Source organism: Carex rostrata, chromosome 7 (assembly GCF_964058835.1).
Source record: "Carex rostrata chromosome 7, lpCarRost1.2, whole genome shotgun sequence".
Lineage (NCBI taxonomy): Eukaryota > Viridiplantae > Streptophyta > Magnoliopsida > Poales > Cyperaceae > Carex > Carex rostrata.
Window position 1 is genome coordinate 7,206,360 of NC_135924.1, and position 11,312 is coordinate 7,217,671.

At 34.9% G+C, this 11,312-nt stretch overlaps 2 protein-coding genes across 2 annotated transcripts; both read left to right on the top strand.

Moving 5' to 3' along the window:
* The first annotated feature begins 2,368 nt into the window (after positions 1–2,368).
* LOC144557482 (uncharacterized) lies at positions 2,369–6,058 on the top strand. The gene is made up of 2 exons (XM_078306056.1): positions 2,369–2,645; positions 5,359–6,058. Exons 1-2 carry the CDS (start codon positions 2,418–2,420, stop codon positions 5,866–5,868), a joined length of 738 nt encoding a protein of 245 aa, XP_078162182.1. The 5' UTR covers positions 2,369–2,417; the 3' UTR covers positions 5,869–6,058.
* Positions 6,059–6,702: 644 nt separating this feature from the next.
* On the top strand, positions 6,703–8,425 carry LOC144557318 (uncharacterized). Its single transcript, XM_078305877.1, has 2 exons — positions 6,703–7,097; positions 7,875–8,425. Exons 1-2 carry the CDS (start codon positions 6,822–6,824, stop codon positions 8,262–8,264), a joined length of 666 nt encoding a protein of 221 aa, XP_078162003.1. The 5' UTR covers positions 6,703–6,821; the 3' UTR covers positions 8,265–8,425.
* Positions 8,426–11,312: the final 2,887 nt, after the last annotated feature.

The following is an 11,312-nucleotide window of genomic DNA, read 5'->3' on the forward strand; positions in this document are numbered from 1 at the left end:
ATCTCAAATCAGTCGTTAAATGTTCTAGAAATTCACGATCAGGAGGCAACCCTACCGATTACAAGTCTAATTGGTCGGGTTAAGCAAATCAAATCACGATTAGGCCAACTTTCAATTTTGGCACGAAACCCTAGAAATCAGATTTCATAAATCGGAAGAAATCGGGAAAAAGAATGACAAACAAACTAGTAAGAAGTGTAGAGGAACTAGTCCTCGAGCAATTCGAGCACAAATCTCGGGTTTAAAACGAGAATCCGAGAAATCGAGAAAATTCGAGGTTTCGAAAGTAAAAAAGAGAGAAAGAAATACCAAATAGAAGGGTTCTGAGAGATCCTCGGCTGCTTTCTCGGTTTCAAACTCGATTTCTCGCAACAATCGGGAGTCTGGAAGAACCGGAAACTCACGGGATCTTTTCCTTCTCTCTTAACAGAAAATAACTTAGAAATGGGGATAATGGTGAAGTGAGAGAGAGAGAAGGTTTAATTTGGGTTTTAGGGTTAAAATTACCCTGAATGCAGATTAGCCAATCCGCACTGCGGGTTACCTAATCCGCACTCGAGACTTAGTCGGTTGTCAGCCGAATCCAGGAAAAGTCCGAGCCTACTGCGGATGAACCTGATCCGCACTCACTACTTAGCCGATTTCAGGAAAATTCAGTGCAATACAGAAATTCATGAGTGCGGCTAAACTAATCCGCACTGCGGATCCCTCACCCGCACTCACTACTTAGTCATATTTTTGTCAAAATTCCAGAAAAATCCTGAGCCACTGCGGATGAGGTTGATCCGCACTGCGGTCAATCTAATCCGCACTGAGCCCATAAGGTTCCGAAATCTCGAAATTTCGACGCGGTTTCAATTCACAATTAACTTACTTATTTAGGGAAACCTTAATTAAGGTTTAAACTTCCATTTTATTAACACAATTTATCGGTTCTTCCTTTTAAATCATTTCAATTTAATTGTAAAAATTTCGTAACGTAACAGTTTAGATCACGGGCAGGGCATGGGTGGGCCGGGCATACCCAGGGACGGGCACGGGTAGGCACGGGCATGGGTACGGCGGGTATACGGGTACCATGGCCGGGCATAACGGTTTTTTTTTTCAAAAATCCTGCCCTGCCCGTCTTATACCCGTGCCCGTTGTACCCGCGGGGGGCCGGGCGGTCCGGGTAGGGGGTGGTCCGGTCCGGTCCGTTTTTTTTTGTATTTTTTTTGTTTTTTTTACGGTGTTGTACGAATATTATTATGTGTTTATAATTCGACTTTTAAAATCTCAATAGTTCAATATCAAATATTGTATATAAATAAATAAAATTTGTAACTTCTATATAAAAATTATTCGTGCGAAAAATTTGTATATTTATTCGGCTAAGTACAAATCTATTTATTTCTTTCTTTACACGTGTTTATAATTTATTTATATCTCGAAAGTTTTAGTTTACATTTTAAATCGATAATATATTTTCTAAACGTTCATTTTAAATTGATAATATATTTTTTAAACGTTCATTTATTTTTAATAGGTTAAATAAAATATAAATTAAAAATATATTAAAACAATATAAACGTGTGTGGTGGGGGGAGTTGAAAATTTTTGAAATTTTGAATATAAACAGGTACGGGTACACGGGTACACGGGTATAGGGTACAAGGGTATAAGAGCACGGGCATGAGTACACGGGTTCACGGGCACGGACTCACGGATACAGGTAAACGGGTACTACGGTCCGAATATGTCTGGGTACTTTACCGAAAAACCGAGTCCGGCCCGTTTAATGCCCTTAACCGTGTATCCGTTTACCCGTCCTATATCCGGGCTCAGACACGAATACCCCGAGCATAGAGCACAGACGGACCAGACACGGGCTGCCCACCTCGGGTTTTGTTAATACACGTCGCTACTTACTACAAGTACAAGTGGAGCGAAATGCGTGGGGCCACCATCAGCCCGAATTCATTCATATTTCCTAAGGTAACAGAATATTCTTGTTTAGATCCTGACCGTCCCATCAGACTCAGCACGAATATTAAGGGTCCTGTGCATTATATCTTGAGCTGGATTTTTCCAGATTCTGATCAAACGGTCCATAACTAAAGAGAAATAATCTGTTACTTCAGAGGATATGTATTCCCACGAGACCGACTTCTCCCTCCTCTATTTGGATCACATGCGGCAGTATCTTACCCGTTTCACGAAACAGTTTAGTTTTATTATCCATCGTCACTTTTCCTCATCCGCTATATATTTATCTATGCACTCTAGTCTACATAAGATCACAAAAAGATCGTTAAATATCAGAAAAAGGAAATCGAAAAAGAAAAGCAGAGCAAAGAAAGAATAGTAGCCGTGGTAAAAATGGGAACTTTAGTCTCTTCTCCTTTACAAAGTCTCCTTACCTAATCCTCCTCTGCTTAATGGATTGCGAAGAAGACAGATCAAACTCAAACTGTGAGAGGAAGAGAAGAAGAAGAGGCTTTTGGGCTGTTCTCTCATGCTTCGGCGGCGATGCTGATCAGAAGAGACTTGCGGTGGTCCCGGTGGAAACCTCGGGTGGCGAGTCTGATCAGAAGAGTAGTTGCGGAGATGCGTTTGGAGGAAAGAAAGAGAGAAAGAAGGAGATGAATTGTCGCAAAAGTTTCAAGGTACCATTTTTTACCTTCTGATTTCTTAAATTCTGAACAATTCTCCGTAATTAATCCAATGCTTAATTAAGAAGAAGATGAATTGTCGCTGTTTTGATTCTTGAAATTGTAAAAGAAAACATGTCAAAGTTATTTATTGAGATAAATGAGAATTAATTTTACCAAATTTGGAATTAAATTTCGATTTTCTTTTTTCTTTCTATATATATTTTTCCTGTAGTATACTAACCGTGAAAGGGTAAATGGATAACATGAACTTAGCATACTTCCTTCCATTTTTGGGAATTATCATATGCATAATTTTTGGTTGTTTTTCTTGAGTTGTATGATTTCTCTTTTAGGCATTTTTATACTTTCAAGGTAACTAAATGATACTAATTATAATATCTTTTCCTGAATTAAATTGGGTTACGTGCTAACAGAATTATTTTTAAAATCCTTTTCTAAAAATAAAGAGAGATTCGACAACAACACTTCTTATAGCATTTCTTCTCGGTATCTTAAATGTATTTATATTTTTCTCATGATTTTTTTTTACTCTTGATGATAAAATTAATTATACTTTACATTATTAAGAATAAAAGTCCGAAATGTATATTTTTTTTATTTGTTCGGTAAAGTCTTTAACTTAAACTTGTAATTATTTATAAAATAAAAATATAAACACTCTACATAGTAGGTATAAATATATTATAATTTTGAAATAAATAATTTTTATGTTAATTATAAATAATTATAAGGTGCAGATAAGAGGTGCATAATGTGCTCTATATAAATAATTTTCAAGAAAAAATGTTGTCAAATATAATCGTAACCTTACATGATCATGTCCCTTAAAAAAAGACAGTTTTTGAATGACATAAAGGTAATTTAAAAAAGAGAGTTAACATGTGTATTATTTAGGAGGTCGAATTATGTGTACCCTTAGCAAAACTTTTAGCATGATCTGTGTACATACGTGTTCTAGAATCTAGACAAATCCTATAACCTGAAGACAAGCTAGTAAGCTACCCACTAGAAATTAGCAATGATCGTTAAGCATTTTCTCTATCCTCCAGCAAGACTTAGATATTAAGGAAATGTGATTTTCTGCACCCACTTCCTTGTGTTATAATATGTTGCATGAAAGTATAAAGCATTTAGAAAAGGCAATTTTGTCTCTTTCATTTTCTGTTTGGCATCTAAAAAAAAAAAAGGTACTACTAAATAGCCGACAAATATACGTCTCATTTATATTAGCATAGTTGCATTTTATGGTAAATAATACTGCAACAAATTTGGCCTTTCAATTATAGTGACAAATTAATAGTTCAGATTCGGTTCGGCGGGATTAAAAATTCGTGATTTGAAAATAATTCGGGAATGATTCAGTACTACAAGGAAGCAAAAAAAAAATCCTAAAAATAATTAAAAAATCATATTTTTCACGAATAATTCGTGATTCATGTTTTTTTACGTTTTATTCGTTGTTAGGTTCGTAAACGTCAAAAAGAAAATGAATTATACACAAATTATTCCTGAGTTATTTGTGAGTTATGTTACTATGCTTTCAATACTTACTCTGATACGCCCTTCCAACACGAGGAACCGCACGGTGATGTGCCACAGAAAAGCTCTGCAGTTAAATTTGGTCTACTTAGCGGGTTTGGAATTTATTTGGTGGAGTCAGTCAAGCGGGTTCTATGCCCGGGAAAGGTGGAGTCAGTCAAGCGGTCAATTTTTGACAAAAGAAGTTGCAAAATCTCCAAATAAGTCAAGCCTAATTCATTACGCAAAAAGGGAAATTCGGAAGGATAGAACCAAAAAAAGAATAAGGAAAAACTTCATATACGCAGGAAGGTTCTGCGGGTCCCACCCTTATTCTTCTGATATTTTAGTTCTATTGTCTTTGCTCCATTCTTAACAGAACTGGAGGTATCCTTAGACATATTTTTTAGTTGTTTTGAGTGATGAAAAAAATTCTCTATGTTTCCAAATTTTGTCTATTAGAGTTTGAGTCTATAATCTTTCTGAATATATATTTTTTTAATAATTAGGTCATGTTTGGTTGTAGCACAAGTCATAAAATAAGTATCTTATTCCGCATCTATGTTGTCAAATATGGATAAAGTGTGATAAAATAGTAAAGCATAAGAATCACTTGTGCCATTATAAATTAACCCACCTATATAGGTTGCATAACTTATGCCGCATCTATGCTCTTAATTTAACCCACATATTCACGTTTAACCCATGACTTAACTTTAACCCACAATCAAACAAAAAAAATCTTATGCCGTCATAACTTAAAATAAGCAACATATACCGTTGTAACTTTAATCCACAACCAAACATGGCCTTATTGATTAGCTTTATTCTTCTATGACATGTATTATCTCTTTCGTAGATAATAATATTTTGCATTTAAATTATCACATGTCAATTAAAATTATTCAAATCAAATAATAAAAAAAAAAATTTCCAAGAAGCAAAATTTCACTCTCATAATTTCATCATCATTTCCCTTTCCATTTGCAATGGTTGATGAATAATTGAGTTGAATAGTATTATAAAATATATTTAACTATCATGTTGTTGTTTCCACAGAGTCACTTTCATAGATAAACTGCTCATTAGTTAATACTGATAAATTACAGTAGTTGACCCATTAATGCTTCTTTAATTAAATTATTAATTGCACTTGTCATTTTTCACATGTCTATTTTCTTATCAGGACAAGAGCAAGGGAAACAATGCCCCAACTAAACCGCAATCAGTCCAAGAAATAACAATAGTGCACCATGTGGCATCTAATCTGAAAATCAAAACAGAACCTGCTCCATTATATCGGATACTTGACCCAGTTCAAACACAGACCCAAACCCGCACAAGCCATCCAGGTTCACCCGAACCCGTTAATCAACCCGCTTTGAGAGAAGTTCATGAAGAAAGCTTGATGAAAAATGGATATGGCCCTTGGATGGGGCTCTTTGTGCTAACATTAGCACTTGCTTTGATGGTTTTAGGTGGTTTGACAGTAGGCGTGATTTGCATGTGCGTCTGGTTTAGTGTTTTGTATATGTTAGGACCCGGTACGCTACCTAAACAGCATGGTACCAGTAAGAAGAAACTGGAAGAGATTGATGTAAATTCAGAGGAGTATAAAAAAATGGTGGTGCTTCGAGGGTTCTTGGAGCGTGATAAAAGCAAATCGATGAAAGAGACGATAGGAGATGGTGTTTAGTTTTTATTTTTTGCAGATAGCTTTGATTATTTTTTTTTTTTCATTTTTTTCCCCTTTATGTCAAATTGTCATGTGCCTTCTCCGATATGGATATATAGATGTTAATATAGAAATTTCATCTAAGAGCTATGAACCAGACCAGACAATTTTGAGAATTGCTGTATATAGAATTCTGATTTTGAAGCTCAGTGTTTTTAGGGATCAATTTGATATAGGTATATAAATAATTTATGATATTTTGTACATGTTTTGTTGTTAGTTGAATGATTCAAATGTTCTGACAGTAAGGTGTTAGGGGTTTTAAGGGTCAAATGGCAAAACTGTTTATTGATAAATTACCAAAACAATTTTAAATTTCATTGTAATTTTTGCTCACTTCAATAAAACGCTACAGTATGTCGCCTCTATAAATAAAGTATTTGTTTAATTAAAGCAAGATATATCTTGTTAATTTTTTTTTTTTTATCAAATTCAGCCCTGCTATATTAAATTTTTGGTTCCGCCCCTGCTTGCATACTATAGGATGTGGTTTGTCTGGTAACTGCTGTATAATCCATATATTATAGTGGCTGAATTAGATATAAACATTGCATGTACAATTAATTTGAGCCAACAATCATTTTTAATCTATACTAGTATATTCAAGAAGAAAAGCTGTCCCTTTTTTTTTAAAGAAAACGAATTAAAGATGATTTGAAAGCTTCTAATCGCTCAAAATAAGACAACTGGTACCTAGTTGTAAAATAAAGTGGTATCCACATAGCCTATTTTTTTTTCTTTTTTAAAAAAAAAGAACCCAAAAAACCAATCCCCTTTAATATGCAATCTTTTTTGTGTAACTTGTGAAAGATGATTTGGTATACTTTGTGCTCTCCAACTAACCTAATCCTTCTCTATTGCTTTCCTCATAAGTTTCTCTCTCATAAACCATTCAATCTTCTTTCCAACTCACTATGCCTTTAAAGAGAAAAAACACTGCCACCAAGTCTTCATCTTCTTGCTTGAACCTCCTCTCGTGTTTCCGGCGCCCGCGAGTCGATGAACCGGAAGACAATTTGCATGCAAGTGCAGTTACAGAGCATAAGAACAAGTTGCGGTTGCCTTGTCTCCCTTGGCCAAAGTTTAGAAGGAAGAAAAAGAAAATGAAAAAAACCATCCCTTTTGATCTCCAATGTGCTACATCTTCTTTATCCTTTATTCCTTCAAACAGCAACACTTCTACGCCTAAGGTAATATAACCAAGTCCCAAGCGATTAATGCTCTGTTATTTTTTTTTGAAGCATGAATTTTGAACTTGCAATCTAGTAATTTCTCAAGTTTTTTCTTAAAAAAAAAACATGAAACTTATTAGTATTACCATCCGGAAAAGTAATACACCATGTTATATTGACGTGAGATAACAGAATGAATTTTGTTTCAGACAGTACACATTTGTGGAGGGAACATGTAAAATAGTAAAACACTAGAGATTAGCTTCTAATACAACTTAATTAGGCTCCACAATGTGGGCCCCACAAATTGGGTTCATTGTTATTGACCTGCTGCTGTTTGAATAAATCTCACTGGTTGTCAAGGGAATGGTATATATATTTCAGCGCGCTTTGCACGTTAAACAGTTTTTAAATATTATGTGATCTTTCTCTAGATACTGCTGTGCTGTATATGATCATTTCTAAATTATTATTATTTAGGAATTGGAGGAGAACCCGCACGTTCTCAAATAAAAGAAGCATTTACAGTTTAATTTTGCATAACAAAACGATTAGTGATTAAATGGACCAGGTCAACTAGTTAATAATAATATTATATAGTGGTAAATAGATGAAATACGGATATCATTATAATTTCTATTATAATATGTAAAATATATGCAAATAAAAAATATATCTCACAGTGCTTATTAGTTGTAAATATATGTAAATTATTAATATTTTGAATTAAATAAAGATAAATATTGCTTGAAAATTACCTCATAATTTATTTTTCTTTTATTCATATTCTTCCAGGATCGAAATAGTAAAGGGTGGTGCAGACGAAAGCAAAAGGTACCAAATGAAGCTCTACCCACTGGAAGCGCCGCGTCCTCTCGTACCGCATCAGTGGTATCAATGGATCGAATTGCACAATGCCAGCCCAGCCCATCCCGGCCCAATAACCAAACCGTCCAATCCGACCTGTTCCGGCATGCCATTTACCGTACCGCAACAAACCACATTGTTAATCGAATTGGCAACAGAAGGCTCCGGTTAGGAGCCGGTTTGTGGGTCATGGTTACAAGTCTAGGCGTAATGCTTGTCTTTGGCCGTACCGGTGCAGTTCTCTTTCTCAGCTCGTGTTGGTACATTGTACCGATGGTGATCGACACGGTGTTGTCGAGCGAAAGACAGGGCAATTGATTTCAATATCTGAGGAGTTGATTCTTTTACAATGATTGTAAATTAAGCCTTCATTGAGTAGGGCACAATTTTTTGTTTTCTTTGCATTCTTTTATTCTTTTTTTTTTGTGCAAGAATTTTGATGCATCGGATATAATGAATCCTATACAATTTTAAGTTTGTACATAAATCATCATTTGCGCATTAAAAATTTACTAGTAAAGTATCCGCACTATGCAGCAAGAAATTATTTAAGTCAAATATAACATGTTGCTTTTTTTGGTTTCTTAATTTAATACAAAAAAAAACCATTACAGATAACCTCCTGAATCAAATAAAAAGATAATGACATTGCATATATTAGAACAAAAATCAAATTGTTGGAGAAAAGTTTCTTTGTACTCGTAATGTTGAACACATGTGGCTCTATTTGACTTTCTCTCCGTGCTTTTACCACAAATTTGGAAAGCATAATGATACATTTCGGGTCCTTTCTTCTATACATTTTGGGTCCATGGACGTGGTTTTCTTTTAGTTGGGCCTTAATTAGGCTTTTCATAGAGTTGGGTTGGGTTGGGTTTTGTTTTTGTAACAAATTAAGAAACATTCCGAAAAGTAAGCATCACTTCGTGCATACCGTTCGCAACCTGGTTTACACTACATTCTTTGAGTGAGTCTATGGTACTATGCATATTACGATTTGTTACTGTGCTAAGGCTCTATATTCGAGTTTTTAAATTCTAAAGGTCGATCCGAACCGTTCATCTTGTTCTCCATATTAATATGTGTTTGGAGACCAAATTTTACATTTTTTGAAATTGTTTTACTATTTTTTTAGATTTATTGAAAATCACTGTTTTTGGATGGTCCAGAATTTTCAGATCAAGTGATTTTCTAAATATCTAAAAAAATAGTAAAAAATTTTCAAAAAAATGTAAAATTTGGTCTCCAAACACATATTAATATGGAGAACAAGATGAACGGTTCGGATCGACCGTTAGGATTTGAAAACTTGAATATAGAGCAGTAGCACGGTAACAACCTGTGATATGCATAGTACCATAGACTGACTCACATTCTTTTCTAGAGAAGCAAGGCCTATTAAGTAAGACTACGTTCTTCTAATAATGACGTAAATCTTGTAATTGGGGTGTTTCCGTGTTTGGTACTCTCAAGTTTCAGCAACAAGGACGATCAATAAGAATAATAAATTTAATAATAATTCGTGTGTTGAGATAAATTTCTATTATATCTTTAGCATTTATTTAGTAATGTTGTATTATTATTCATCATATTAAATGTTTATCAATTATATTGAAAAACGGAAAACCTCACCATGCATGAATAAAACATTCTGGGTTGGAACTTGACAAAAAAATTATGTAGTGCAAACACAATCAGCTGCAAGAAAAAATGTTTCTTTTCCTCAAATAATAATTAATGTTCACCTTGAAATAATATATATCATATTTTATTTAGATTAATGCATGATAATAACGAAAAAATTTAATTAAAAGTGCACTTTTACAGTGATTTTCAATCTTTCATAGAAAATTTTATCTCCCTCATTTTAATTAAAGTATATCGTCTAACGAAGAGTTGCGTTCTGATGATAATATATCAGATAACTAGGCGAATTAATCAAGGACTTGAATGACTTATTTATTTTTTATTTTTTTGAGAAAGGGACTTGAATGACTTATTAAGAGGTGGTTACTTCGATTCTTGAGCCCAGGTCTTTTTTTTTTTGGTTGAAAGTCCGTAGGCAATTGCATTGATCCAACGATTTATAAGGTAGCTATTACATAGATTTTCTTTGTTTAAATAAAACCTATACATTGAGCTATTTGTAAAATCATCTAATTTGCTATGTCTTGAAATAACAAATATGTGAAGCCAGATAATGCGAATTAGTCTATTCGCGCTCAATTAGCAAGTAGGTGGACTTTTCGATTTTCTTCTCTGGGAATATAGACACAGCAGTAATTTTTTTGAGTTGCATGATTGGCGGACCATGCCGCATCGCATCCTTCCTTGGACGAAACGTCTTCTTCTTTCCAAAATCGACCCTGTACAGAGGAATGCACAACCGAGAGGCACTGAATCAAACCGACCGGGACAGTCACCACTCAAAGAGGAGGAAGAAGAGGGCACTGAATCAAACCGAATCGGGACAGTCACCACTGAGCTGAGAAGGCACTGAATCAAACCGGACCGGGAACTAAATCAACCGGACCAGGACAGTCATCCCTCACAAAGAAGATAGAAGAAGGAAAAGAAGAAGAAGAAAGAGAAGAGAAATGAGACAACTCTTTGCATTCTCGTCATCGGGATCAACCATAAAAGTGCATACCTTATTCATATATATATATAGTAGTAGTAGAGTGAGATGAATTCACAATACCCTCAGCCGAATCCAAAAAGTCGAGACAAATGAGCGAGACGACGAGAGACGAACTCTTAAACTGAGTCATCCGCTCAATGAGACGAAGCAAGATGGACCGAGCAGACGAGGGAGTGGAGTGGGCGGGGCGGAACAGCGGCCGGCCGGTGCTACGACTCTCAAAACGGCAATCTCTCAGAAGATCAGATATGGCTCCGATATCTCCAAGGGGTTTTTGCGCGGAGTTCACGAGGGGTCCACAGCGGTCAACCTTGAGGCCAGGTCTTGTTCATGAATCTTCTTTATATTCACTTATTGCTCCATATATATATATGAACCACCATCACCATCACCATATGTCCACCATCACCATATTATTCTTAAAGATGGTATTGACCCTGACAATGAATAAAATATATTCCAATTAATTTCTTCTTAAGTAATGATCTTTAATAATTAACTAGTATAAAAAAAGTTGAATGGAAAAAGCAATGTACATACCATGGTATTGTTGAAAAAATAACTATTATAAACTTTAATTAATTAAGAAAGTATTATCCAAAATTTGTAGTATTATTTATCAAGTCCGCATCGTCTGCATTAACTCAAAAGAGCATATTTTGAGTTAATACATATCGGCCATTCAATTATAAACAGAGCTCATTCGACTTCTGCTAAAAAAATAG

Coding starts and splice junctions, on each gene's coding strand:
- LOC144557318 (XM_078305877.1), top strand. CDS start 6,822: ATGCCTTTAAAGAGAAAAAACACTGCCACCAAGTCTTCATCTTCTTGC. Junction 7,098..7,874: donor GCAACACTTCTACGCCTAAG/GTAATATAACCA, acceptor ATATTCTTCCAG/GATCGAAATAGTAAAGGGTG.
- LOC144557482 (XM_078306056.1), top strand. CDS start 2,418: ATGGATTGCGAAGAAGACAGATCAAACTCAAACTGTGAGAGGAAGAGA. Junction 2,646..5,358: donor ATTGTCGCAAAAGTTTCAAG/GTACCATTTTTT, acceptor TTTTCTTATCAG/GACAAGAGCAAGGGAAACAA.